The sequence below is a fragment of the Phodopus roborovskii genome, unplaced genomic scaffold, assembly GCF_943737965.1.
Source record: "Phodopus roborovskii unplaced genomic scaffold, PHOROB, whole genome shotgun sequence".
NCBI classification, from domain to species: domain Eukaryota; kingdom Metazoa; phylum Chordata; class Mammalia; order Rodentia; family Cricetidae; genus Phodopus; species Phodopus roborovskii.
The window spans coordinates 40,905,766-40,932,866 of NW_026126433.1; the positions used below are offsets into that span (position 1 = coordinate 40,905,766).

Below are 27,101 nucleotides of genomic sequence, written 5' to 3' on the forward strand. Positions count from 1 at the left end.
ACCTTTCTAATGCTGTGATTCTTTAATATCATTCCTTATGTTGTGGGGACCCCCAACCATAAAATTATTTTGGTGCTACTTCATAACTGTCATTTTGCTACTTTTATGAATCATAATGTAAATATATAATATCTGATATATGACCCCTGTGGGGGTTACATTGCACAGGTTGAGGACCACTGTACCCAAAATGAAAACAAAGAGATATCCATCAAAGTCCACAGATCTTGGAAAGTCTCTAAAGGTACTAAGCTTGCTGTTTGGCTTCTGTAGTCTTGCTTCATGTAACAGCTCTGGCTGTCTTGGAACTCACTTTGTAGACCAGTTGGCCTTGGACTCATGGAGATCCACCTGCCTCCTGAGTACTGGGATTAATAGAGTGTGCCATAATGCCTGCTTCAGCTAACTCTTCTTATTGAGGTGTATTAAGCCAGGATGTGGTTTTGTGCTTAAAAGTTTACCCCCACGAAAGGCTTAGGACTACACTAGGATTCTGAATAACAAGTGTAGCCACTGTCCAGCTAATAAAAACTTTCTATTGGTTTAAATCTTCTCTGATGGATGCCCCCAAACAGAAATATGTGCTTAACGCTGTTATTGAGGTCAAGAACCTGTGGCTATGCCAGGCAGTGGTAGTGCACACCTTTAGTCACAGCACTTGGGAGGCAGAGGCAGGCAGATCTCTGTAAGTTTGAAGCCAGCCTGGTCTACAGAGTTCCAGGACAGGCTCCAAAGCTACAGAGAAACCCTGTCTCAACCCCCACCCAAAAAACCCCAACAACCAACCAACCAAACAAACAAACAAAAAAAAAAAAAAAAAAAAAAAAAACTGAGGCTAGAGAGATCCTTGTACCTAGGGTACAACCTGCTACTATGACTTTGTTAAATGGACATGGTACTAAACCAACACTGAATGACTTACTATTGTATTCACAGATCAGTGCATTTCTCAACCTTCTTTGGAGAAGCTTACTTTAAACAGATGGTGATTAGTGCAGAGCAGTCAGTGAAAGCCCAAGAAGAGTATGGGTATCCAGTACAGCAGGGTCAGTCATGCTGCTTAACAGCCAGAGGGATGAAAACCGGTGGGAGACATGCTGTAATCTGGACACAGGGAGTCCAGTATTGCTGCTGCAGCTGCAAATAACATCGTCTGGAAGGCACTCCCCGACTTCTGTGAGTCAAATTAGCCACCCATCCCTAGGCTGAAATGTCTTGGTCACTTCATCACCCCTCCCTTCTCATTTCCTGAGTCTTGTAAAGCTGACTGAACCCACAGAGCAATCTCATCTTGTTTGGAAATACTTGAAGGGACGTTTCACTTCTGCTCTTTCCACTTCCCTTTCCAGAGCTACAGCTTGGCCTGGGACTGGGACTCAGGTGGCCAGGGCAGATAAAGAAACTTAGCCCTCCATGGATCTGCCTTACTACCATGGCCAGCTGACCAAGCAAGAGTGTGAAACCCTGCTCCTCAAGGCAGGGGTGGATGGCAACTATCTGATAAGAGACAGCGAGTCTATGCCAGGAGTCCTGTGCCTCTGCGTCTCGTGAGTAGCCTTATCTTCATGAGTTGAATCCTAATGGCAGCCATTTACTCAGGGAGTTGTATCTCATTCTTCTTTGCAATGCTAAATAAAGAGCTAGACATGTCCAGGAGAGGCTAGAAGGCTGTGTCTGCCCAGCTCTCCTGCCTGTCTTTCCCTCCACTTGTGGATGTCACATGAGCAGACTCTGAGACAGCAGAAGTGGGGATGGAAAATGGGAGAGTTATGGGGAGAAGGAAGAACTGTAAGAATGCAGTCTCCTCTCCATGTCTCTATTTGACGTGGAGAAAGCTAAGGGCCCTTCATAATAAATATTTCTGCCTGAAAGGCTCTTTGGCTGCATTCACAAGAAATATTTGAAGTGCTAATATGTCATGCCTTGTCAGGTTGGTTAAAGACTTTACAAGCAGCATTTCTTTGTTTCTTTTTATCCTTTTGGTGGCCTTTGGAGGCAAGTAGATGCTATCTGTCATTTTTATAGATGAAGGAATAAAGAAACACCGAATCCTTTATCGTGTCTCTTCCAGAAGACATCGAGGAAGCCTTTATTGAGAGTTCTCTTGACAAGCGTAGTGACGGATGTAGTGGGGAGAGACAGTGGGCTTAACTCTGAATCCAGTGTGAACAAGTCAGAATACATACAAGGAGCAGGGTGGAGGCAGTGCATGGAAAAGTACTCAGAGGCAACTTCAGAGAGAAGGGAAATGCTAGCTAACCAGACCCCGGGATTTTAGCTGAGTAAAGGCCACAGTGATGAGATGTCATCTGGGGGCTGGTGGCAGATAGAAGATGCTGATGAGATACTGAGGGTGCTCAGATAGTATAGGAGCAGGAGGCTTTGAGAAAGCTGACTTTTTAAAGGAAATGTGCAGATGGGCCTAAGAGATTTAGGAGCTTGAATGAAGTCCAGGCAAACAAAGAAATGTTGTCACTTAGTAGGGGAGCTGTTGTGTTTCTTAGAGCTTTGGAGAAAGTTAAGAAGGCGAAAGTGATAGTCATTACTAATTGTTACACAGGGACCTTTGCTTCTTTAAATAATGCCTAGAGAAATGGATGTGAGAAAGCCAGCATCTTAGCATCCATCTTAGCTTATCAAACTGAAAGTGATACTCAGGTTTTTGTGTGTGTCCATCTGTGGTTTCACATGTCAGAGGCATTGTCCCCACATAGTGATGGTACGAGATGGAACAAGGGGAAACCATAGGTATTACCCTTGAAAGGATCTTGGCGGATGCTGAGCTAGTTCTTCCTAAATGGGCAGTTATAAAAATAATAAGACGGGCCCTCCCCACCCATCTCCTGGTTTCCTGTGATCTCTCCCTCTGATGGTGTCATCTGCTGTTATGCAATACAGCCAAGTGGACCTTCACCAGAACTGGGGCTGCACTGAGCAGATGAGTGGCAAGTGCTGGGATTTGGAACTTCAAACTGTTAAGGAAAAAGTGCTAACCCTAATGTGGAGAATAAGATCGCTATCACAACTGGAGCCAAATTTAAAGCAAGCTTGATTTTTTTTTTTTTAATTGGGAGGCACTCGAGAGCTGGCTAACAACTGCTTCCTAAGTCAGGTTAAAGAGAGCCACCCTGAATCCATTTCTTGGGCTCCTTTTAAAGAGTAAAATTGTGAATAGTTTTACAGAAGAGAGACAATAAGTAAATACAAAAATAAATAAATAAATAAATAAATAAAAATCTCTGTCATGTGGTCACCATGATTAGGGAAGGTTCAAGGAGGTTCACAGAGGGTCACGGAGGGTGAGGGGTATTCTCAAAAACAACTCAGAGTCAAGGGTTGGGGAAGGTCAGGTACCAGAGAGCAACTCTGCTCTTACAGTAAATAGAAGCTTGTTCTTTTTTAACAATATAGCATAAATGACTCCTGCCTTCAAAATGGAGAATAAAACTAATGCTACCATGGTACCTCTGGATGGGAGATGCTAAGAACTGCTTATGGTGGAGTACATAGCAATAGAAAAAGATGCAAAGGACCTCCTTGAGTCTGGACAGATCTTGGCCAGGGCCCCAGGGTACACGGTCTACTTGTGATTCTCTTTAAATTTGATACTTATTCTCAGATTTCCTGAGGTGTGTCATCAGTCATCTATTCATCTAAAGCAAAAGTCACTCCCTCAGACTTGTTTTAAAAAAAAGTCAAATGAGAAAGGAATAAATGAATATTTGCTGAGCACCTTCAGGGGATAAAGCTTCACCCTCCTCTCTGCTCACATCATGGAAAGACATGTCATATCCTCACTCACATCATGGAAGAGCAGATGAAATGTCATGTGTGCTCAGACATAAGGTGTAGATCAAATGACCCTAGTGATCTCATCACAGAGTTGGTAGAAACTTATTGTCACCATTATTTCAGGTTTCTCATAGGCCAAGCACTATGCTAGGTCCTCAGCTGATGCCTTCAACACAGGCCAGAGCATAGATGGGGAAATTAAGAAACCAGTGGACCCTGTGGTGCATGCAATTGCTGCAATGATTAGAGCATCATTGTACGCTGTGGGAGCCAACAGCAAAGCATGACAATCCATCAAGGACCAGAAAGCCTTACGTTAGTGCTGAGACTTGGAGGATGAACAGAACCTTCTTTTATCCATTCAGCAAGCATATACTGATGGTCTTTAGGTTCCAGGCATGGTCCTAAAGCACTGGAACATGGTGACAAGTACTAGAGAAAATGTCCCTTGGCAGAGATCCTTGTAGTAACTAATGTTACTCCTATGTTATAAGGGGGAGAAAACCAACTGCTCTTGTTTATTGTGTGTGTGTGTGTGTGTGTGTGTGTGTGTGTGTGTGTGTGTGTGTGTGTTTTAGACGAGGTTCACAAAGTCCAAGTTGGCCTTGAATTCACTATGCAGCTCAGACTGATCTCAAAATCACAGACATCTACTTGTTTCCACCTCCTAAATGCTGTGGTTACAAGTATGCACTATCCAACTGTTTATATACTATCCTATATCTTGACATTACTAATGTCTCCAGGACCATTATCTCAGCACTATGTTATAAAGTGCCCACACAGGGAACCTGAGCCTTGGTTGTGCCCTCATATCTGGTAGCTTGTCATTCTGTTTGCCACAGACAGACCTGTTTTTGGTTGCACTATATGGACTTCTGAGCTGTCACAGAGCCAATTAAGGACAATATGAAAAGTTAGAGATAACGGAGGGAGGACAGCAGTGGTGGCTCATGCAATTTGGATTGCTAACCTGGTCTATGAAGTGAGGCCCTGCCTCAAAGTTCCAGAAAGAGGAAGGAAGGAAGGATAGAGGGAGGGAAAGAAGGATAAAAGGAAGAAAGGACCATTTAGGCAGACATGGTAATGAATACCTGGCCCGGGGTGGGGGGGGTATCTGGAGTTCAAGGGCAGATTTGACTACACAATAAGTTGAGGCTATTATGTGCTATATAATATCCTGTTAGAAAAATCAATGAAAGAAGGAAGAGGATGAGGAGGACAAGAAGAAGAACTGGTGAAAGGGTGGGACACCTCAGAGAACTTCTATCTGATAGCAGCTTGACCAGTGTGCTCCAGTCCACATGGCAGGAAACCATATCTGACTACCCAAACACACACAAGCTAGAAAACCTCAATGTGGGAAATGTCTGTGTAGAGTGACTTTGTGAAAGTGAGGAAATTGAAACTGGCCTGTCTTTGCAACCTGTAGAGTCCAGATAGGATAGATACTGGGGGTGAAAGGATTCATTCGTGGAGAGAATCCAGCAAGGAAGGGCAGGCTTTCTGTAGCACAGAGAGGCTGCAGTTGCTGCCTGAAATGAGTACCAAATATAATTACTACTACTACTACTACTACTAATATAATTCTCAAAATAAAATTTAAAACTGGACATGGTGATTCTTGCCTGTGTTCCCAGTATGTTGGAGGTTGGGGTAGGAAGATTGTCATGAATTTCAGAACAGCCTGAACTACACAGTGAGTTTCAGATCAGCCTGGAATATGGTTTGATAACCTGTCATAAGGACAATTAAAAAAAAGAAAGAAAAGAAAGAAAGAGAGAGAGGGAGAGAGAAGCAAAAAAAGAGAGAGGAAAAAGAACCACCAACCCAACACACATAAAAACAAAAACAGAAATTATTTCCTTCTACATTCAGAAGTCACTAACATTTTAGCTCATATCAGCAAACTTTTTGCCATGCATATATTGCAATTGTATGTGTAACAAATGGATCTTTATAATGATAGTTTTAACATGTTTTTCTCTGTACATGGTGTGTGTGTGTGTGTGTGTGTGTGTGTGTGTGTGTGTAGGGCAGAGGTCAATGTCAAGCATCTTCCTCAATTGTCGTCTACCTTATCTTTTGAGGCAGGATCTCTCATTGATTCTGGAGCTTACTAATTTGGCCAGACCAGCTTGCCAGCCATCCTCAGTGATCCTCTTGTCTCCTCTTCCTCAGGTACACAATGCCAAGCTCAGTTTCCACATGGGGCTGGGGATCTGAACTCACTTTGCCAGGCTCAGCAGCATTTTACTGACTGAGTCATCTCCCCAGCCCAAAAATGACTGAGTAGCATTTTGCTGATTGTAATTATTATAATTTACATATAGTCAAATATCTATGTTGCTTCCAATTTTTATTTTGCATTTTATTTGGTGGATTAAAAATGATTAAAATTGACATTTTTGTGCTTACCTCTTTGAAAATTTACCTTTTATAAAATTTGCCTTTCATAAAAGTCTAGGCATTTGAATTTTGTCATGCACATCAACAAATTAATACAGCACCAGCTTTCCGTGACATGCATTCTAATCAAGGGCAGGAAAATGATGGGGGGGTCAACAGTCTCTTATTACCTTGGGTTCTCTGGAGTTTCCAGACATGGCATGGAAAAATGTAGTTCACAATTGTTTGACATCATGGGGCCCAATAGGCTCCATTCCCTTCCACTGATATTTCAAAGTTTCATTAAAATAAAACTAAAAAGCTGACTACAAACATGATTTCCCATAATACTGGCCACAGCCTGGAACAAAATACAACTGAGATCTACACATAGTGCCTCATGCTTCTGCACCAAATGACCATTCCCATGGCTAGCCCTTGCTGCAGTGAAACAGTTCAAAATAAATGAAACTAAGAGGCTCTAGCCTCTCTAAATATTTTTTCCCTCTGATTTTTTTTGTACTAAAAATTCTCTTCTTCTGTGATATATTCTGCTGCTAAACCCATCTAGTATATTCTTCCTTCCAGACTCAGTACCCTTTCACTTAGGGAAGTTTTATCTTGCCTTTTTTTTTTTTTTTTTTTTTTGTATTACCATTATCCACACTTTAAATTCCCATTTTTCCTCCAGATTCTGAAACATCTGAAATCTGCTTCTCCTATTTATTATCTCTGTCATTCCTGAGTCTATTTCTATCGATTAACTTATTATTTGTTTACTTCTCATTGTTGATTTTTTTCTGTCTTTATTTGTGCCTGGCAAATTTTGATTAGGTGACAGACACAGTGACTTTTACCATTCTTGGTGTCAGAATTTAGTGTTCCCATGAATATTCTTGAACTTTGTACTAAGAGGCACTAAGTTACTTGGAAATGCTCTCATCTTTTAAGGGTTTACTAGAACCAAGAAAAGCTTTAGTTACAGAGTGACTTCTGTCCTGTTCTCCTACTGGATAGAGGTGGGCTATTTTTCTGCATAGCCCGTGGATGGATATAAAAGTTGCTCTCCTCTGTTCAATGAGAAACAGAACCCATAAACTCTGGGTGCCTTAAACTTTGCTTGGTTTCAGTTCCTCTCCACATTAGGGGAACTGTTAGATACCCACGCACTGAATCACCATGTTTTTGCCAGGTCACAGAAAAAAAAGGTCTTCCAGTCAAAACCAATGCAGTAAGCCTGAATTTTCCCCCTTCCCTCGGGGATCAGTGCCCTGAAATGCCCAATGTTCAAAGCTGCAATTTCACGTATCTTTTTTCATTTCCTTGGGGCTTTTTGAGGAGAAGGGATAATAAACAGGGTCCCATTATTTCATCATGTCTGGAAGCAGAAGTTATAATTGATGTACTTTTAGTACTTACCACAAATACCTATATTTATTTTAAAAATATTGCTTTAAAGTTACAAAATGTAGCCATCATGTATTGAGTATTTATTATGTACCAGGCAATAGGTTCACTATTTAGCACAACTATTTTAATCCCAAGCTCAATAATAAGACTTAGCTGAGAAAATGGGGAATTGAAGCCAGGGAGGTATGATGTCTTGATTTATAATAAAATAAAATACATTCATAATTATTTCTATACCTAAATATGTATATAATTAGTCTTTATCCTATTCTCTAGTATGGACTCCTGAAACTCATTGGGTCTCTGGGGTGATGACTAGCTTTTAGATGTTAACAAAATGACTCACTCCTAGATAGCCTGGGGATGGGGGTTGGTTGCCAGAAAGACCTAGGGTGGATAAGCCCAGGACAGAAGTACTGAGAGAAATAAAGGTTGAAGTTGCTGGCTGTGATGGTGTACACCTTTAATCCTGGGTCTTGGGAGATAGAGACAAGCAGATCTCTTTGAGTTTGAAGCCAACCTAGTATATATAGTAAGTTACGGGTCATCCAGAGCTCCATAGTAAGACACTGTCTCAAACAAACAAATAACTATTGTCCTAATGTATAAAATTGTTAAAAATGTACATGCAGTACAAGGGGAAGAAGGGAAGAGAACAGAGAGAGTGTGGAGAGCCACTGGTGGTTTGGGGACCTCTCCTGAGCATCTGAAATCTGACACTGGAATGGAGAAGGAAGTCAACCTTAAGTTTACAGAGTTTTGTTTGTTTGTTTGTTTGTTTTGTTCTGTTTTTCCAGACAGGGTTTCTTTCTCTGTGTAGCTCTGGCTGTCCCGGAACTCACTCTGTAGACCAGGATGGTCTGGAACTCACAGAGTTCACCTGCCTCTGTCTCCTGAGTGCTGGAATCAAAGTGTACACTCCATGCCTGGCCCTTTTAAGTATTTTAAATGAATTAAATATACAGGGTCACCAATCTTTACTCATTTGGTTTTGTTTTGTTTTTTCTTTTTCTTATTTTAAATATTGATCCCAGTTCTCCCTATCTCCCTCTCACCCTCCCATGTCCCCTGATCCCCCCGCCCGTCCCATTCCCCACCCACTCCACAGGGAGGGTGATGCCTTCCACGAGGAATCATCAAAATCTGTCATTTGGAATAAGGCCTAGGCCCTCCCTCCTGTCTCTAGGCTAACGGAGTATCCTTCCATGGGGAATGTGCTCCCAAAGTCCTTTCCTGCACCAGGGATACATCCTGGTTCCACTATCAGAGGTCCCTTAGACTGCCCAGGCCCTCCAACTGAGACCCACGTTCAGGTGGTCTGAGTCAGTCCAAAACTGGTTTCCCAGCTATCAGTCTGGGGGTCCATGAGCTCCCCCTTGTTCAGGTCAGCTGTCTCCGTGGGTTTCTGTAGCCTCGGCTTGACCCCTTTTCTTATCACTCCTCCCTCTCTGCAATTGGATTCCAGGAGTTCGGCTCAGTGTTTAGCTGTGAGTGTCTACTTCTGTTTCTAACAGCTACTACATGAAAGTTCTATGATGGCATATAAGTTAGTTATCAATGTCATTATCAGGGAAGAACATTTAAGGTAGCCTCTCCACTGTTGCCCAGATTGTTAGTTGGGGTCATCCCTGTAGGTCTTTGGACATTTCTCTAGAGTCAGTTTTCTCTTCAAACCTACAATGGCTCCCTCTATTATGGTATCTCTTTTTTTGCTCTCGTCTATAGTCCTCCAACTCAATCTTCCTGATTCCACATGTTCTTCTCTCCTCCCCTACTCTTTTTCCTAACTTCCTCTCCACTCACTGCCCCCTCCCAATATGCTCAGGAGCTCTTGTTCCTTTCCCCTTCTGTGAGGGACCTTGTATGAATCTCTTAGAATACACCTTGTATCCTAGTTCCTCTGGCAGGAACTAGGAACTATAGGTTGGTGATCATTTGTTCTATGTCTAAAATCCATATATGAGTGAGTACATACCATGTTCCTCTTTTTGTGACTGGGTTACCTCATCCAGGATGGTTTCTTCAAGTGCCATCCATTTGCCTGAAAATTTCAAGATTCCATTGTCGTCGTCCTCCCCCCTCCCCCCCCCCCCGTCGAAGAGTAGTATTCCTGTGTAGATATGCCACATCTTCTTTATCAATTCTTCAGTTGAGGGGCATCTAGGTTGCTTCCAGGTTCTTTGTATTACAAATAATGCTGCTATGAACATAGTTGAGCACATATCTTTGTTGCATAAATGTGGATCATCTGGGTATATGACTAAGAGGGGGATTGCTGGGTCCTGTGGTAGACTGATTCCCATTTTCCTGAGGAACTGCCATACTGATCTCCAAAATGGCTGTATGAGTTTGCATTCCCACCAGCTGTGGAGGAGTGTTCCCCTTTCTCCACATCCTCTCCAACATAAGTCATCACTGGTGTTTCTAATTTTAGCCATTCTGAAAGGAGTAAGATGGTATCTCAGAGTGGTTTTTCCAGACAGGATTTCTATAAATCTTTACTTTTTGATAAATGATAAAATGTTGGTATCATCTGCTTTGTTTCAATGTTGCTATCTCTTAAAATACACATTTTCTAATTTTACTAAATTTCATCAAATTATTCTCAAAAAAAGTTATTGTGGTATATTAAGATTTCTCTAGGGATTTTTCAGACACAATACTTTGCATTAGTAAATTCCTCCAGCTCTGGAGACTGGTGTGAGATGAGACATCAGTGTTGCTTAATCTGCATTTCTCTGGTCGGTAACAAAATGAAACACCTCTCATGTGTTTGCCACATTCCCTTTGTCTTTTTTTTTTTCATTTTTTAAATTTTATTTATTTTTTATTTTACATGTCGATCCCAGTTCCCTCTTCCTCCCTCCCCCTTCCCTCCCTCGCTCTTACCCTCTCTGTCCCCTCACATGGATCATGACGACCCTCCCCTCCCATCCCCTCACCCCAATTCCACATGTACTACAATGTCCTCCAGGTGAGGTCATGTAAATCTGTCAATTCATTTGAAGTAGGGACTAGGGCTTCTCTCCTGTCTCTAGGTTAAGGCAGAATCCCTCCATGGGGGATGTGTCCACAAGGTCCTTTTGTGCACCAGGAATACATCCTGGCTCCACTGTCTGAGGTCCCTTAGAAGACTGCTCAGTCCTTCTAGCTGAGACCCATATTCAGGGGGGCCTGAGTCAGTCCCATGCTGGCTTCCCAGCTATCAGTCTGGGGGCCCGCTAGCTCCTCCTTGTTCAGGTCAGCTATGTGTTTCTGCAATCTGGTCTTGTCCTTTCCCTCTGCATCTAGATTCTAGTTCGACTCAGTGTTTAGGTATGGGTGTTTGCTTCTGTTTCCAACAGGTACTAGATGAGGGCTCCATGATGGTGGATAAGTTAGTTGTTGATCTCACTATCCGGGAAGGGCATTTATGGTAGCCTTTCCACGGTTGCTCAAATTGTTAGTTGGCGGCAGTCTTGTAGGTCTCTAGACCTTTCTTTAGGTTCCGTTTTCTCTTCAAACCAATATTGGCTTCCTCTTTTATGTTCTCTCTCTCTCTCTCTCTCTCTCTCTCTCTCTCTCTCTCTCTCTCTCTCTCTCTCTCTCTCTCTCTCTCTCCTGTCTTCTGTTCCTAACCGGGCTCAATCTTCCTGGTCGCACGTGTTTTCCTTTCCTCCCCCTCCTTTTTCTCCACTTCTCTCTCCAATCACTGTCCTCCTCCCACTTCCTCTGTACTCTGGGGGACTTGTCCCTTCCGGGTTCTGTGAGGGACTTTATATGAATCTCTTAGAATACCCCGTGTATCCTAGTTCCTCTGGTGGTGTGAATTATAGGCTGGTGATCCTCTGATCTAGGTCTAAAATCCATATATGAGTGGGTACATACTATGTTCCTCTTTTTGTGACTGGGTTACCTCATTCAGGATGGTTTCTTCAAGTGCCATCCACTTGCCTGCGAATTTCAAGATACCATTATTTTTTTTTTTCTGCAGAGTAGTATTCCATTGTGTAGATGTGTCACATCTTCATTATCCATTTTTCAATTGAGGGACATCTAGGTTGCTTCCAGGTTCTTGCTATTACAAATAGTGCTGCTATGTACATAGTTGAACAGATGTCTTTGTTGCATGGATGTGGATCATTTGGGTATATGCCTAAGAGGGGGATTGCCGGGTCCTGTGGTAAACTAATTCCCATTTTCCTGAGGAACCACCATACGGATCTCCAAAATGGCTGAACGAGTTTGCACTCCCACCAGCAGTGGAGGAGTGTTCCCCTTTCTCCACATCCTCTACAGCATGAGTTGTCTTTGGTGTTTCTAATTTTAGCCATTCTGGCAGGAGTAAGATGGTATTTCAAAGTTGTTTTCATTTGCATTTCCCTGGTAGCTAAGGATGTTGAACACTTTCTTAAGTGTCTTTCAGCTTTTTTGATTTCCTCTATTGAGAATTCTTTCTTCAGTTCTGTACCCCATTTTTTAATAGGGTTATTTGGTGTTTTGTTGACTAGTTTCTTGAGTTCTTTGTATATTTTGGAGATCAGCCCTTTGTCAGATGTAGGATTGGTGAAAATCTTTTCCCAGTCTGTGGGCTGCCTTTTGATCTTGTCCACTGTGTCCTTTGCCTTACAGAAGCTTCTAAGTTTGAGGAGGTCCCATTTATTCATTGTTGATCTCAGTGTCTGTGCTTCTGGAGTTATGTTCAGGAAGTGATCTCCTATACCAATTTACTACAGGGTACCTCCTACTTTCTCTTCTAAGAGGTTCAGTGTGGCTGGATTTATGTTGAGGTCTTTGATCTATTTGGATTTAAGTTTTGTGCATGGTGACAAACATGGGTCTATCTGCAGTCTTCTACACACCCTCATCCAATTGTGCCAGCACCATTTGTTGAAGATGCTTTCCTCCCCCCATTGTATTCTTTTAGCTGTTTTGTTGAAAATCAGGTGTTCCTGTATATCAGGATTTTCGATTCGATTCCATTGGTGTACCTGTCTATTTTTGTGCCAATACCAGGCTGTTTTCAGAACTATAGCTCTGTAGTAGAGATTAAAGTCAAGGATGGTTATACCTCCTGACGTTCTTTTATTGTACAGGGTTGTTTTGTCTATCCTGGGTCTTTTGTTATCCTTTCAAGGTCAGTGAAGAATTGTGGTGGGATTTTAATGGGGATTGCATTTAATAGTAGATTGCTTTTGGCAAGATTGCCATTTTTATTATATTTATCCTACCTATCCAAGAGCATGGGAGATCTTTCCATTTTCTGGTATCTTCTTTAATTTCTTTCTTTAGTGCCACAAAGTTCTTATTATATAGGTCTTTCACTTGTTTGGTAAGTGTTACCCCAAGATACTTTATGTTGTTTGTGGCTATTGTAAAGGGTGATGTTTCTCTGATTACTTTCTCAGCCTTTTTGTCGTCTGAATAAAGTAGGGCTACTGATTCTTTTGAGTTTATCTTGTATCCTGCCAGTTTGCTGAAGGTGTTTATCAGCTGTAGGAGTTCCCTGGTAGAGTTTATTGGGTGGCTTATGTAAACTATCATATCATCTGCAAATAGAGACAGTTTGACTTCTTCCTTTCCAATTTGGATCCCCTTGATCTCCTTTTGTTGTCTTATAGCTTTAGCTAGAACTTCAAGTACAATATTGAAGACATATGGAGAGAGAGGGCAGCCTTGTCTTGTTCCTCATTTTACAGGAATCGCCTTAAGCTTCTCTCCATTCAGTTTGATGTTGGCTGTTGGTTTGCTGTATATTGCTCTTATTATGTTTATGTATGTTCCTGTTATCCCTGATCTCTCCAAGACCTTTAACATGAAAGGGTGTTGAATTTTGTCGAAGGCTTTTTCAGCATCTAGGGAGATAATCATATGGTTTTTCTTTTTCAGCTTGTTTATATGGTGGATCACGTTGATAGATTTTTGTATGTTAAACCATCCCTGCAACCCAGGGATGAAGCCTATTTGGATGAGTTCTTTGATGTATTCCTGGATTCGGTTTGCCAGTATTTTATTGAGTATTTTTGCATCGATGTTCATCAGGTCTATTGGTCTGTAGTTTTCTTTCTTAGTTGTGTCTTTGTGAGGCTTAGGTACCAAGGTTATTGTGGCCTCGTAGAAAGAGAGTTTGGCAATGAACATTCTGTTTCTATTGTGTAGAACAATTTGAGGAGTATTGGTATACGTTCTTCCTTGAATTTCTGGTAGAATTCTGCACTGGAGCCATCTCGACCTGGGATTTTTTTGGTTGGAAGGCTTTGGATGACTGCTTCTCTTTCATTGCGGGTTACAGATCTATTTAAGTTGTTTGCCTGTTCTTGATTTAATTTTGGTAAGTGATAGTTATCCAGAAATTTGTCCATTTCCTTTGAATTTTCAATTTTGTGGAATACATGTTTTCAAAGTATGACTTGAAAATTGTCTGGATTTCCTCTGTGACATTGTAATGTTCCCCTTTTCATTTCTGATTTTGTTAATTTGCATGTTCTCTCTCTGCTTTTTCATTAGTTTGGATAAAGGTTTGTCTATGTTGTTGTCTCAAAAAAACCAACTCTTTGTTGCATTGATTTTTTTGTATTATTTTCCTGGTTTCTATTTTGTTGATTTCAGCCCTCAAATTGGTTATTTCCTGGCATCTACTCCTCCGGGGTGAGTTTGCGTCTTTTTGTTCTAAGGCTTTCAGTTGTGCTGTTAATTCTCTAATGTGACTATTCTCTGTTTTCTTCATATGGGAACTTAGTGCAATAAACTTCCCTTGTAACACTGCTTTCAAGGTGTCCCATAAGTTCAGGTATGTTGTGTCCTCATTCTTGTTGAATTTTTGAAAGTCCTTAATTTCTTTATTTCTTCTTTGACCCAGGTGTGGTGCAATTGCACATTGTTTAGTTTCCATGAGTTCGTAGGTTTTCTGAGATTTGTGTTGTTGTTGAATTCCAATTTTAAAGCATGGTGGTCTGATAAGATACAGGGGACTATTCCATTTCTCTTGTATCTGTTGAGGTTTGTTATGCCACCTAGTATGTGGTTGATTTTAGAGAAGGTTCCATGTGGAGCAGAGAAGAATGTATATTCTTTTGTGTTTGGATGGAATGATCTATAGATGTCTGTTAAACCCAGTTGAGACATAACTTCTGTTAGTTCTTTTGTTTCTTTGTTGAGTTTCTGATTGGTGGTCCTGTCTAGTATTGAGGGTGGTGTGTTGAAGTCTCCCACTATAAGTGTGTGAGGTTTTATGTGAGGTTTCAGTTTTAGAAGTGTTTCTTTTACAAATGTGGGTGCCTTTGTATTAGGGGCATAGATGTTCAGAATTGAGACTTTGTGTTGATGGATTTCTCCTGTGATGAATACGAAATGACTGTCTTCATCTCTTTTGATTAATTTTGGTTTGAAATCTAACTTGTTAGATATTAGGATAGCCACACCTGCTTGCTTCTTGGGTCCATTAGATTGGAAGATCTTTTCCCAACCCTTCACCCTGAGGTAATGTCTATCTTTGAAGCTTAGATGTGTTTCTTGTATGCAGCAGAAGGATAGATTCTGTCTTCGTAACCATTCTGTTAGCCTGTGTCTTTTTATAGGTGAGTTAAGACCATTAATATTGAGGGTGAGTAAGGACCATTGATTGTTAATGCTTGTTTGTTTTAGATTTGTTGTTGGCAGTGGTATTGTGAATATATTTGTCCTGCTTTACCCTTGGTTTCTGGTGTAGTGAGACTATCTGTTGCCTATGGAGTTTGCTTTTATTGTGGTAAAGCTAGACAATTGGGCAGGAAACTGCTCTTGCTTTGACTCCTGACATTATGCTGTACATGCTGGACAAGCACGACACAAAGAAAAAAGATTGTTGAACTCTACCAAGATAAGGCCTGAAAGTCCTTCAAAATTCTTGCTTCATAGCAAAGTCTGCTGGACATTCTGCAGGACACACAGGAAAGTGATGGCTGAACTTTGCCAAGACTAGGCAGGACAGTCCTTCCAAATCCCTGCTTCTTAGAAGAGTTTGCCAGATATTCTAGGCCTGGAGGGCCAAAGATGAATGGCACAATGTTGCAGATGAAGCTTAGGTGACTGTCCAGGCAGCCAAATGTCTGTCATTTCTATAGTTCTGGAAGTGGCTTGCACTGCACTTCCTTTTTTACTTAGGTAATATTATATTCTTCTGGGGAGTCTTTGATGAAATTGAACACTAGATACTTATAGTTACAGTTTTTCCTTAGATATGATAGGAGGTAAATTAGGTACAAAATTTTGGGCTCACCAAGATGGGATAAATAATGGAGTATTTTCTTTGAATTTGCCAAATACAAATGAACTGGATATTGTAAATGTAATCCTTACTTGATAACTATTATTGTTGTATATAGCTTTACTATGTCAAAGTTAAAACTTTCCTTTTTATTTAGACAGAGGGGGAAATGTTGTAGAATATTATTTTAACTAAGCAAAGATGTGTTACATTCATTCATGCTGTGGAATATTACTTTAATTGTGTAAAGGTGTGTTACATTTATTCATGCTACATTTGTTTAATGATGTTAGGACAAGGATGGGATGTGTTGTTTTTGTTTTACCTTGCCTGCCTAAGGCATCTGATTGGTCTAATAGTGTCAAATGGCCAATAGCTAAGGAGAAAAGGGATAGGTGGGGCTGGTTGGCAGAGAAAATAAATGGAGGAGAAATCTAGGCTTAAGGAGAAGAGAGAAGAAGGAGACGAGAACAAGGGATAAGGAGAGGGACAAGCTCAAGGTTAGAAGCCAAGCAGCCACCAGCCAACCATACAGGAGAAGCAGTGAAAGATATACAGAAGGAAAGAAATGTAAAAATCCCTGAGGCAAAACATAGATGAAGAGTAACAGGTTGAGTTATAAGAACTAATGAAACAAGCATAAGATAAGACAGAGCATTCATAACCATGATTTGGGAGCTGGTTGGTGATTCAAAAGAAAAAGCCTGGTACAATATATAAATAGCGTATCGATTAAAATCTCAAGATCTTAAGTGTAATTTCTACTGACATGTTATTTTCATACATAAACCAAAGAAATCATAAAGTTGAAGTCTGTAAGTCAAACCATTGAATTAGGCTATACTTCCTTATAAATTCACATAAATAATTATATATATATATATATATGTATATATATATATAGTGACTATTAAAGGAAATGATAATGATGGGTAAGTAATCTAAGCAGGATAAATGTATTAGCTTGTTTTCTACTGCAGTAATAAATATCATGATGAAAAGCAATTTTGGGAGCAAATAGTTTATTTGGCTTACATGTCCAGATCTCAGTCCATCATTGAGGGAATTCAGGACCCAAACAGGAGCAGAAGCAGAAACCATGGAAGGATGCTTCCTACCGATTGGCTCTTTATGTTCTTATTCACCTACCTTCTTTTAAAAAAAAATCACATCTGGTATATTCATGTGTAAAACAGTGAATTCACATGGGATATGGAAAAACAATGGTTATTATTAAAGATGAGAGAGTGTATGTGCATGTGTATCGATGTGGGTGTGTGTTAGTTTGTGGCTAGGAGAAAGTTGCTTCAGACTATCAAGATTCAGAATATTTTACACCAACTTGATAATGTTTTATCATGACTCTAAAATAGCCTACCCCCCCCCACACACACACACCAGGGAATCACAGTGAAATGACCTTCTCCTACAGTGGTAAACACTAAAAGGAGTTGTTTTGTAATGCCATCTTAAACAATGAGGCAAAATCATTCTTTTTGTAATAAAAGAATATGCCCTTGAAAATTTAAAGAATTTTTATAAAAATATATATCAGCATTAAGTCAGGAAATAAAAGTTAATCTGGATTATAATTAATTCAACCGCTAGTAGAACAATGATCGCTGAATCAAACTTGAGATTGCCTTGAGGAGTGAGGGGAGCATGTTTAAAGGTGAAATCACAAGAAGACCTTGAGTATCTACATCAGCAAGTTATAGAAGCCAAAAAGGCAGTTAGTCACATCATAGCACTGATGGTCACTGATGATGTAGATTTTGAGGTGGAGGGGTCTGGGAGTAAGGGTTCCTGGGAATGTATCTTCCAGAGACTGGCATTAGAGACAAGCTAATAGTCAGTACCAAGATGGATGATATAAATGGAGTTTTTCTTGTCATCACAAAAGAAGTAATAATGTTTCTCCTTTGTGTTTTTAAACCAACTTCAGCTACCTTTTTTATGCTTAATAGAACCTGCCCCAGGGATAGCACAGCTCATAGTGGGTCTTGCCCTCCTACATTGATCATTAATCAAGAAAAGGCCCCACAGACTTTTATACAGGGCAGTATGATAAAACAAAAAACAAAAACCATTTTCTTAATTGTGGCTTCCTCTTTTCAGATGACCCTAGTTTGTGTCAAGGTGACAAAAGAATTAACCAGAACAATCAAGGAAGAAGTTGAAAGCATGTAGGTGAAAACAGTGAAGAGAGGGGAAATTGATGGATTCGAAAGTCCATGAGTCAAGGAATTATGGAATCATCCAGCTAGACAAAGAAATGATATAAGAACATGTTCTGTGAGATTCTGGCTATGAAATAGTTGTATTTCCTGACAAAGGTCAAGTTGTAAGCAAGGACCTTCAATTCTTTCTCCTCATCCTCTTTGCTAGAGTTCACACACCATCATCTCTAAGAGGCTCTGTGTTTAAAAAACCCTTCTTTCTTTTGAATTCAGATGAGACAGTCTGGGAATTGTCAGTTTCTTCTTGGGATGTAAGACTGAAAAACACATTGTCTAAACTATAAAGACGGCCATCATGAAGTTTGTATATAAGAACACTATAATTCATCTTTTCATAGGTTTAAGAAGTTTGTCTACACTTACCGAATCTTCAGAGAGAAACATGGATATTACAAGATACAGGTAAGACTACACAAGAACTGCCACAACAGTGTAGGGATTAGGGAAAAGCTGGGGTCATTGCCTGAATCTTTGATGGGACCACGTGGAGGCCTTTAAAATCAGGAGTACCACACCAAGTTTGATAAGCAGAGAGCTTTACCTTGCTCTAAAAGAAACAGGCTAGTGCTGGATTTGAGTTCCACGTTTTAGTAACCCTGGCTGTTGTTCCACATTGTAGAGGCAGCCAAGCCTACTCCCAAGGCCAACCACATGGACCTGGACGCCATTGAAAACTGCTGTAAAACTAAATCATATCCTAGGACAGGCATAGGAAGGGTGGGTAGGCAGAAGTTCAAATGTTCCAAAGCCAAGCATATCCACGGCTGCCTGAAAATAGAACAGGGGCCATTAAATAAGGGACTCCTTTACTTTTTCTGGTTTCTTTCTTTCTTTTTTTTTAAGTTTCTCTTTGCTTCTTTTGAATTTAGTTATCCACTTTAAGAAGTAAGTATAACAAATGTAATGGAATTCTTAATTACCAACATAAGATCCTAAAATATGTTCTGAGAAACATCTTGAATATGTTCACATAACTGAATATCCAAAAGAGATTAGAACATATAACGATCCTGAAAATACTTAAGCGTCTATTTTTTTTTTTTCTTTTGCTGTGGAGGATATCCTTGAGGCGATCGGTAAAATTTGAATTAGTTTCAAAATTCAAACAAGATTAGTAACTAGTACTTCATGAAAGTTAATTTTCCCATTTTAACCATTATAGTCTGGCTGTGCAATGTCTTAGAATTGGTTAAAGAAATAGCATACTTTCAACTTAACTCCTCAAATGTTTGTGAATATATTTTTGAGATTATAATTGTATCATGGTCCTGCCCTTTCCTCCCTCCGGACCCTCTTATATACCTTTCCCCTTGCTCTCTTTCAATTCATGGTCTCTGTTTACATTGTCTCTCTCTCTCTCTCTCTCTCTCTCTCTCACACACACACACACATACACACACACACATACACACACACACACACACACCTAAAGACATGAGTATAACCTACTCAGACTACATAATGTTACTTGTATCTATAAGGTTTCACTAACATGGCATCCGAAACATGACTTGAACATGGATGACACCAATAGACATGCTAATGTAGATGGAGGAAAACTCATGAGGACTCATCAACCATATATAAAGAGATACGGGCAACCAAAGGATGCTGAACGAGGGAGACAAGGTCTTCCACAGGGAAAAATCACACCAAACTGGTAATTGAATACCAAACGATCAGCCCTGAAAACAGATCTGTTAAAAAGAATATACATATAAACTGGCTGTGGTGGCTCATGCTTGTAATCTTAGCACTTAGGAGGTAGAAGCAGGAGGTTTGGAAGCTCCAGGTCATCCTCAGCTACATAGTACACTTGAGGCCAGCTTGGGCTACATGAAACCTTGTTTCAAAAGTAGAATAAAATTCATATCTATACATATGTGTATATACATATACACAAACTAATGTAATTTTAGAGAGGATAAAAGGCAAACAAATAAAATATTATTATAAAGAACATAAGTGGAGAATTTATGAGAATTTTACTTTTACTATTTTTCCAATGTGTCTGTGTCTGTCAAATGCCTCAGAATAAAATGCTTTCTATAGAGCAGTTCATTTGGTTATTCCCTCAGAACCAGTTTTGTCCCTTTTGTTCATTTTTCTGAACCAAATGGGTAGCCCTCCACATGGCACATACCTCAGACACAGAGAAGCATTTGGCTAAGAGAAGGCTTTTCACTCACAGGCCTGCAGCAGGTGACACTTGGAGCTGAAGTGACCCCGCTAAAGGAAGGCACACTGAAGCGCTCACATCTCTACTATGGAGGTTAAGCATGCACTTAAGAAAACCTCATTCCAACCATATCTGTTGGCCGACACTAGGGCCATAGGATCACCACAGTGATGATCAAGAATATAAAGAAGCAGGGGAAGACAACTCTGTATTTTTAGTCCCTTCTGTAGGCTCCTATCAGAAAAGAGGATTTTTCTTTCTTTTCTAGTTGTTAACATGCAAACAAGTCTGCGATTTCACTAAGTCATGTTGACATCCTACTCTCAGTATAAACTGGGGCTTGTTTCTTTCATCTGCACCCTGTGGAGAGTCCACAGGCCACTTATACATCAGTTATTTTGCATTTTCTCTCAGGAGTCCCCAACTCAGCATAGTCTGACAGGGAATTAGCCCAGGCAAATTGCCAAGCATGGGACTCATTTACCACAATGATTAGCAACTTTTAAGTAGAAGTGCACTTTATACAGAGTTGCTTGGGCATGAGGTTCCTCTTCAGAATGAGGCACCTCTATGAAATGCAGTTGGTGAGAGCCGCAGGTCTGAGCTGCTAGTCTCTTACTTGTCACTTGCCAACTGTCATAAGCAGCCCTCAAAACCACTGTTGCAAGAAGTGTCACATTTTACCCACAGATACACAGTGACCTTTGTTATGTCTTTGCAGACTGTGGAAGGTGCTCCAAAACAGATATTTCCAAACCTAGAAGAACTAGTCTCCAATTATGAAAAACCAGGTCAAGGCCTGGTGGTTCACCTTTCAAACCCAATAATGAGAAACAGCTTCTACCAAAGAGGGAGAAGAATGAAGTTAGAGCTGAATGTTTATGGTAAGAACCCTGACAAAGGGCCCAAAAGCCCACGTCCACTATGCTCTACTCTGCAGGGTGGATGGAAACTGATGATTTGGTCTAGGACATTAAAGGACTTTATCCTGCTAAGTGCAATATCTACTGTACTAAGAAACAGCATCTTCTAGCCCCTGCAAGTGGCCAAGACAGAGTTATCTGTGTTAGGACAACCAAGAAGGAGAGGCAAGATCCTGAGCAAAAAAAGCTGACTTGAAATTCATTGTATGGCCATGTGTGCAATTTACCATGGGAATAAATGCACATATGGACAGGTTTTCACTGAAAAAAGAATATCATGTCAAATCACCCACCAAGGCTCATCCCGTTACATATTGTTCAATCTTTGCTAAGCATTCATTTATAAAATGATCAGGGACAAATTATTTCATATATATCCCTAAAGGTATGAAGTCATCGAGACTCATGGGGGGGGGGTCAGTATGTGTGAGTAAAGTCTATTTATTCACAGCACTCTCAGATCATATTAAAAGCTTACCCTCACCTTCATCATCTGCCCATTGTGGTGAATTTTGAATTAAACACAGACATGCAGAGACGTTTCTGGTCCTACCTGATCTCTCATGAAGAAATGTGTGGTTTCATTCTGTGCGAAAGGGATTGCAGTTGTCTGTGGGTGGCAATGGTGATGACAGCAGATCTGCTAACTAGGGAGAAAGATGAGAGGGCATGAGTTCTCAGGGAGCCTGCCAGCATCCCCAGCTGTGCTATTCTGCTTGAGCAAAGTCCCTCTTTAGGCTGCCGTGGTAAGCTTCTCATTTCTCTAAAAAGATGACGTGTGAGATTTTAATGATTAAAATAAAACCAGCCTGCTACTATTACTTCCCTCCACTCATCGTCATCCATGGGATTGTGTGGACAGTACAATCTAATCATTTCCTATAGGTCCTGTCACACATATAGCCACACTTACAGAATTAGGAAGTATAAAAGGGCTCAAGAAATAGCCCAGTTGGTAAAGTGCTTGCCTTGCTTGTATGAGGCCCTGAGTTGGATCCCTAGAAATGATGGTTTTGAAAATCCACACATGGTGGCACATGCTTGTAGTCTCAATGCTGAAGAGGCAGATACAGGTAGATCCATAGGGCTCCCTGACCATCACACCTGGTGAGCTCCAACCCAGAGGAAGACCCTGTTTCAAAAAATAAAGTAGATTGATCCCGAAGAACAAAATGTAAAGTTAACCTCTAGTCACACACAGGTACCCTAGTACACATGTGCCTGCATACATACCTACATACATGCATACATACTTACACCCAAAAGTGTTAAGGGGAAGAAAGTATAAAGGTGTAAAAGCCAGATGCTTGTGAAAATCAAGATGAGTTGCTGAGGGTGGTACTACTGTTGTCTTAGGTGTAGTAAAAGGCTATCAAATCCCTGGAAGAGAACAGATTTGGGAGAGGTCTTTCCTAAGAACTGGACATGGGTCTGAGTCACACCAATTTTCCAAGCATGGTCAGACCTAGTAGAGTATGCTCCAGGTACTTAGCTACCAAAGGTAAAATGTCTTCTCATTGCCTGAATTCTCCCTTCCCTTCCTCTTGCCTCCTCAGAACAAGCTCCATGCCTAGCCACTCTGATGAAGGCATGGGATTTCCACTGGGAAAGGCAGACATCAAGTACTAGAAACCGAGCTCCACTTATTAAAACACAAAAACAAACAAATCCTATTTGGCCAAGCAAGTCCCTAGTGCCACTGCAGCCTTTGAAATGTCTCTTTGATGTGGCATTAGCACTGCTTTATGTCTGGTGTCCTTTTTGAGTTGGGCTGGCTGGTGGGACTTCTGGGTGTGGCCTCTCATGGCTGTCCTTTGCTTTTCCCCAGAGAACGCTAACGAGGACTATGTGAATGTCTTGCCTTGAAGATAAGGACAAAGGACAAAACAAGCTAAGGGAGGGCTGAGATGGCAGAGCTCTCAGCTGTCACCACCTCTGCAAGTGGTTATCAAAAATGCCAATTTCTAGAGAGCCTCCAAGACCCTCCTGATCTGGGTAGCAGGATTTCTCTACTGAAGCCTTGGAGAAGTCCCTTCCTGCCTCCTGGCACATGCACAAGAAGCTCCAAAGCCACCTTCACTTGTCACTCTCCTACCTTGGAATTGGACAGCGAGAATCCAGTCATTGCCACTGCATCCTGGCTGACAACATCTATCTAACAGGACAAAGGGAATGGTGGCTTCATGAAGAGGAAACAATACTCTGCAGTGACTTCAGAGTCCCTGACATGTGTTCTGTGACTTTGGACAAATCACCCTCTCTATGTGACTGAGTGGTTCATACACACTAACCTGGACCCTCTGTTGAGCCTGGTTGTCCCTGGTGGATCTGGCATCTGAGCAGAGGAATCTAGGTCTAAGGATACTGAAGAAGCAAGCATGTCCTCCATTTGTGCAGGTCTTGGTCCTGATGAGGGCTATGGCCCATCCATGTTCCCTCTTTCCCTTCAGTTTGAGCTAGTCCCATCTCGTCTTTCTAAGGTTGACTTCCTGCCAGATATTCCTCTGGCCACATTTTTTTTCCTGATTTTTCCCAAATCTATAACACTTTGTCAGCTCTGCCTTCTGATGAATGTGATAAAAATTATTTATTTTTTATTAATTTTTTGATTAGCATACATAGAAATGGGTTTTATTCTGACATTTTTATATCTATACATCATTATACTGTATTTTGTTTGTTATTGTTTCTCTCTCTTTTTTTGAGACAAAAATCTCAGTCTAGCCCAAGTTATTCTCAAGTTCAAACTTCATGCCTCAATCTCCTACATACTGGAATCACATGTGGCCAATATGTTCTTTTTCTTGGTTTTCCACTGTACTGCCCCTTCCTTTGCACCTTGCTGTGACCCTCCTGTCCCCAAAGAGAGACCCTTCTGCCTATATTCCATTGCCTTCCTTCCACTTTAGATCTCTTCCTCCCATCTCATCATTCAATTTCTGAATTTTCATGTCCTCCATATATATGTGTGTGTGTGTATGTGTGTGTGTATATATATAGTATTTATACATATAAACTTAAATCTAGATTTTACATATGAGAAAAATGTGGTTTGTCTTATGATCTGCTAAATTTCACTGAACATAATGATCTTCGGGTCTGTCCATTTTTTGTGTGTGAATGCTTTAAGTTCATTGTTCTAATTCCACTGTGCATGTGTATGAATGACTGGCTATTTTAAAGATGTTCTCCCATGGGTGATTCTATGCCTACCTGTGGTCTAAGTGCCATCAAAGCATGGGTGTGTCCCCTTATGGAAACATGATGCATAGAGATACGTCCTCCCTGCACACAGGAATCATGGACTGCAAGCATTTTTCTGAAGAGTTGGGTGAAACTGACTTTAAGGCCTCTTGAGTCTTTCTGCTAGTTCAAAATGTTAAACTAAAGCTGGACATGTATCTCAATGGTAAAGAACTTGCTTGGCATGTACAGACCTCAGGTCAATTACCAACACATAGAAAAGAAAGAGGAATGTAAGGAGGGAGGGAGGAAATGAATTAAGGCCTGGTTAGAAGCCAAGTATGACAGTATATATCTGAAACCCTAGTCATTTAGGGGTATTGAGAATTTGAGATCAGCCTGGGAAAATGAGGACATGGTTGCTCCAAGTTAATGGTTAAGGAGGAGGTTTTATTGTAGCTATGAAGGAGGGAACAGCCAGAGTCATCTGGAAGGGTCCAGGCTGAACCGGGCCAGCAGACTGAATGTGCCATGGAGGAGTGAGGAGCAAAAGGGGAAAAGAAGAGAGAGAAACAGAGAGAGCACACAAGAACCAAGAAACTAAGAGTCCAAATGAAGAATCAGGAGCCAAGAGAGCCCTTAGCCACATAGTTGATTTTACATAAGAAAGAGAAGTTGGGAAAAGTCTCACTCAGTAGTTTTGATGCTGCCCAGCACTTCTTACCCTAAACCTCTCCAGCTTCTCTTTCAATGAGTGAGCCAGTGTTTCTTTGGGACCTGACATACAGCAAGATCCCTTCTCAGAAATAGTAAATAAGCAACCCAGTTAATGCAGAGTGGACACGTTCTGTGCCTTTTATTTTCAAGCTGTAGTGGTCTATTTTGAAGAGAGGAACTCCAGACTTCCAGATAACACGACTGATTTTGTCACTAGAGTCCCCAAATGTATGTAACTGTGAATTGGGTCCCAGGAATCCCTTCACTACTATCAAGTAGAGGCAGCAAAACTGCAGCCATGTTCAGAGAGCTGAGGCAAGAAATCCTACGGGCATCTTTAGTAAAAGACACAAGAAGCAAGCCTGCCCCCTGAGATTCAGTTCCTGGCCTTTCATTCTATGGTACCAACTAGCATGCTTCAATCTCTAGAGCCTGCAATAATCCTTGGCTAGAAGATATATTCTATGAATATAAATAAATGAATATATAGTCTATGAATACACACACACATATATGAATGGATAGGGCTATAAAAATATGTTCACTCATTTTAGATAGTCAAGATTTGACAGAGCCTTATACATTACTCTGTAGCCCATTTGGAGCTTGAACTCTTGGAAATTCTCCTTAGCCTCACAAGTGCTAGGATTACAGGCACATGCCACCTTCTAGAAGCAATCACCTCTTCTTTCCCATGTTTGAGTGATGCTTGATGCCAGTGACTTTTGGTGTACTCTTTCCAGACAACTAAAGTCATGCTTCACCCCTGATGTTGACCTCATGCTGTAAATTCCTGATATTTTTGAAAGATGTTGAGTAAGTCATAGGATGAAAAAAAATGAAACCTTTGAGCATGTGTCACTGGAAGAGTAATGCCCATTATTAATTTAATTGTATTTAAATTATATAATTATGATTATAATACAAATATATATAATATTAATAGCGATCACATTTGTTTGAAGTGCTGTTCTATGAAGGGTATGGTTCTTTCAGTACAATGCCAAGTCGCAAAACTCAGACCAATGGCTGGGGGTTTAAGGAGAGCAGTTTTAGCCAAATATAAGAAAGAAGGCTGGATTTCTAAAGCTGTCCCATAACCTAACACTCTATCCTGCATGATGGTCCAAGTGGAAGATGATATGTTTTCCAACTGATCATTCCAATCTCTAGTGATCACAATTGGAAGCTTTCTCTCTTTTCTTTTTCTTCCTTCCTTCCTTCCTTCCTTTTCTTCTTTCTTTCCCTTCCTTTCCTCATTCCTTCCCTCCCTCCCTCCCTCCTTTCTTTTCTTTCTCTTTTTTTCCAAGACATGGTCTCCATGTGTAGCAGCTCTGGCTGTCCTGGAACTCACTCTGTAGCCCTGGCTGGCCTCGAATGCATAGAGATCCATCCACCTACCTCTGCCTCTTGAGTGCTGGGATTAAAGGCATGAACCATCACTGCATGGCTTTCTCTTTCTTTTTTGTATTTAGGTTTGGAAAGCTGGGTTTATCCATTCCTTAATTCTTAATTTACTACCAGCATTACTCTATTAAAAAAAACCTGTTACTTCATTTCATTTCTTTTTCTTCTTCCAATTCCTAATTTCTATCCTAACATTCACCTCCCTCCACAGGAGCTACTTCTATACTTTTGATAGAAGGCATTGGATGCGGGTGTAAAATAGATGCCATCAACTGTGGACAGGTGTCTTTGGCCTTTCTGTACACAATATGGTAGCATTCCTTCAATTCTGTTGTTCCTTTGGTACCTGAAATACTCTATGGTTCTATTCCACACCTGTGAGTGTACATCTTGGTCAGTGCCTCTATCTGACAGATCATGTTCCACAGTGTGTGTCTGTCACATTTTGCTCACCTGTTCCTCTAGAAGTAGGCATTAAAAGTTGGAATCAACTTCCTGCTCCCACAAACAACATGGTGATTGTAGTATTCCATGAGTGTCTTAGGGAATAGTGAGGTGTTCTCTAAACCAGATGGGTGGATCAAAAATGTGCTCACATTTAATTATCATGTCATGAAGCCTAACATGTTGTTTTCCAT

The 27,101-nt window shown here is 40.8% G+C and overlaps 1 protein-coding gene across 1 annotated transcript; it reads left to right on the forward strand.

Annotated features, from left to right (window-relative positions):
- The first annotated feature begins 1,377 nt into the window (after nucleotides 1–1,377).
- Sh2d1b (SH2 domain containing 1B) lies at nucleotides 1,378–26,008 on the forward strand. Its single transcript, XM_051186215.1, has 4 exons — nucleotides 1,378–1,547; nucleotides 18,393–18,456; nucleotides 20,955–21,117; nucleotides 22,985–26,008. Exons 1-4 carry the CDS (start codon nucleotides 1,414–1,416, stop codon nucleotides 23,020–23,022), a joined length of 399 nt encoding a protein of 132 aa, XP_051042172.1. The 5' UTR covers nucleotides 1,378–1,413; the 3' UTR covers nucleotides 23,023–26,008.
- The last annotated feature ends 1,093 nt before the right edge of the window (nucleotides 26,009–27,101 follow it).

Bases quoted from the DNA above. Each gene is read 5' to 3' on its own strand.
- Sh2d1b (XM_051186215.1), top strand. From the start codon at position 1,414: ATGGATCTGCCTTACTACCATGGCCAGCTGACCAAGCAAGAGTGTGAA. The intron at 1,548-18,392 runs GTGAGTAGCCTT...ATCTTTTCATAG, and splicing joins GTCCTGTGCCTCTGCGTCTC to GTTTAAGAAGTTTGTCTACA. The intron at 18,457-20,954 runs GTAAGACTACAC...ATGTCTTTGCAG, and splicing joins ATGGATATTACAAGATACAG to ACTGTGGAAGGTGCTCCAAA.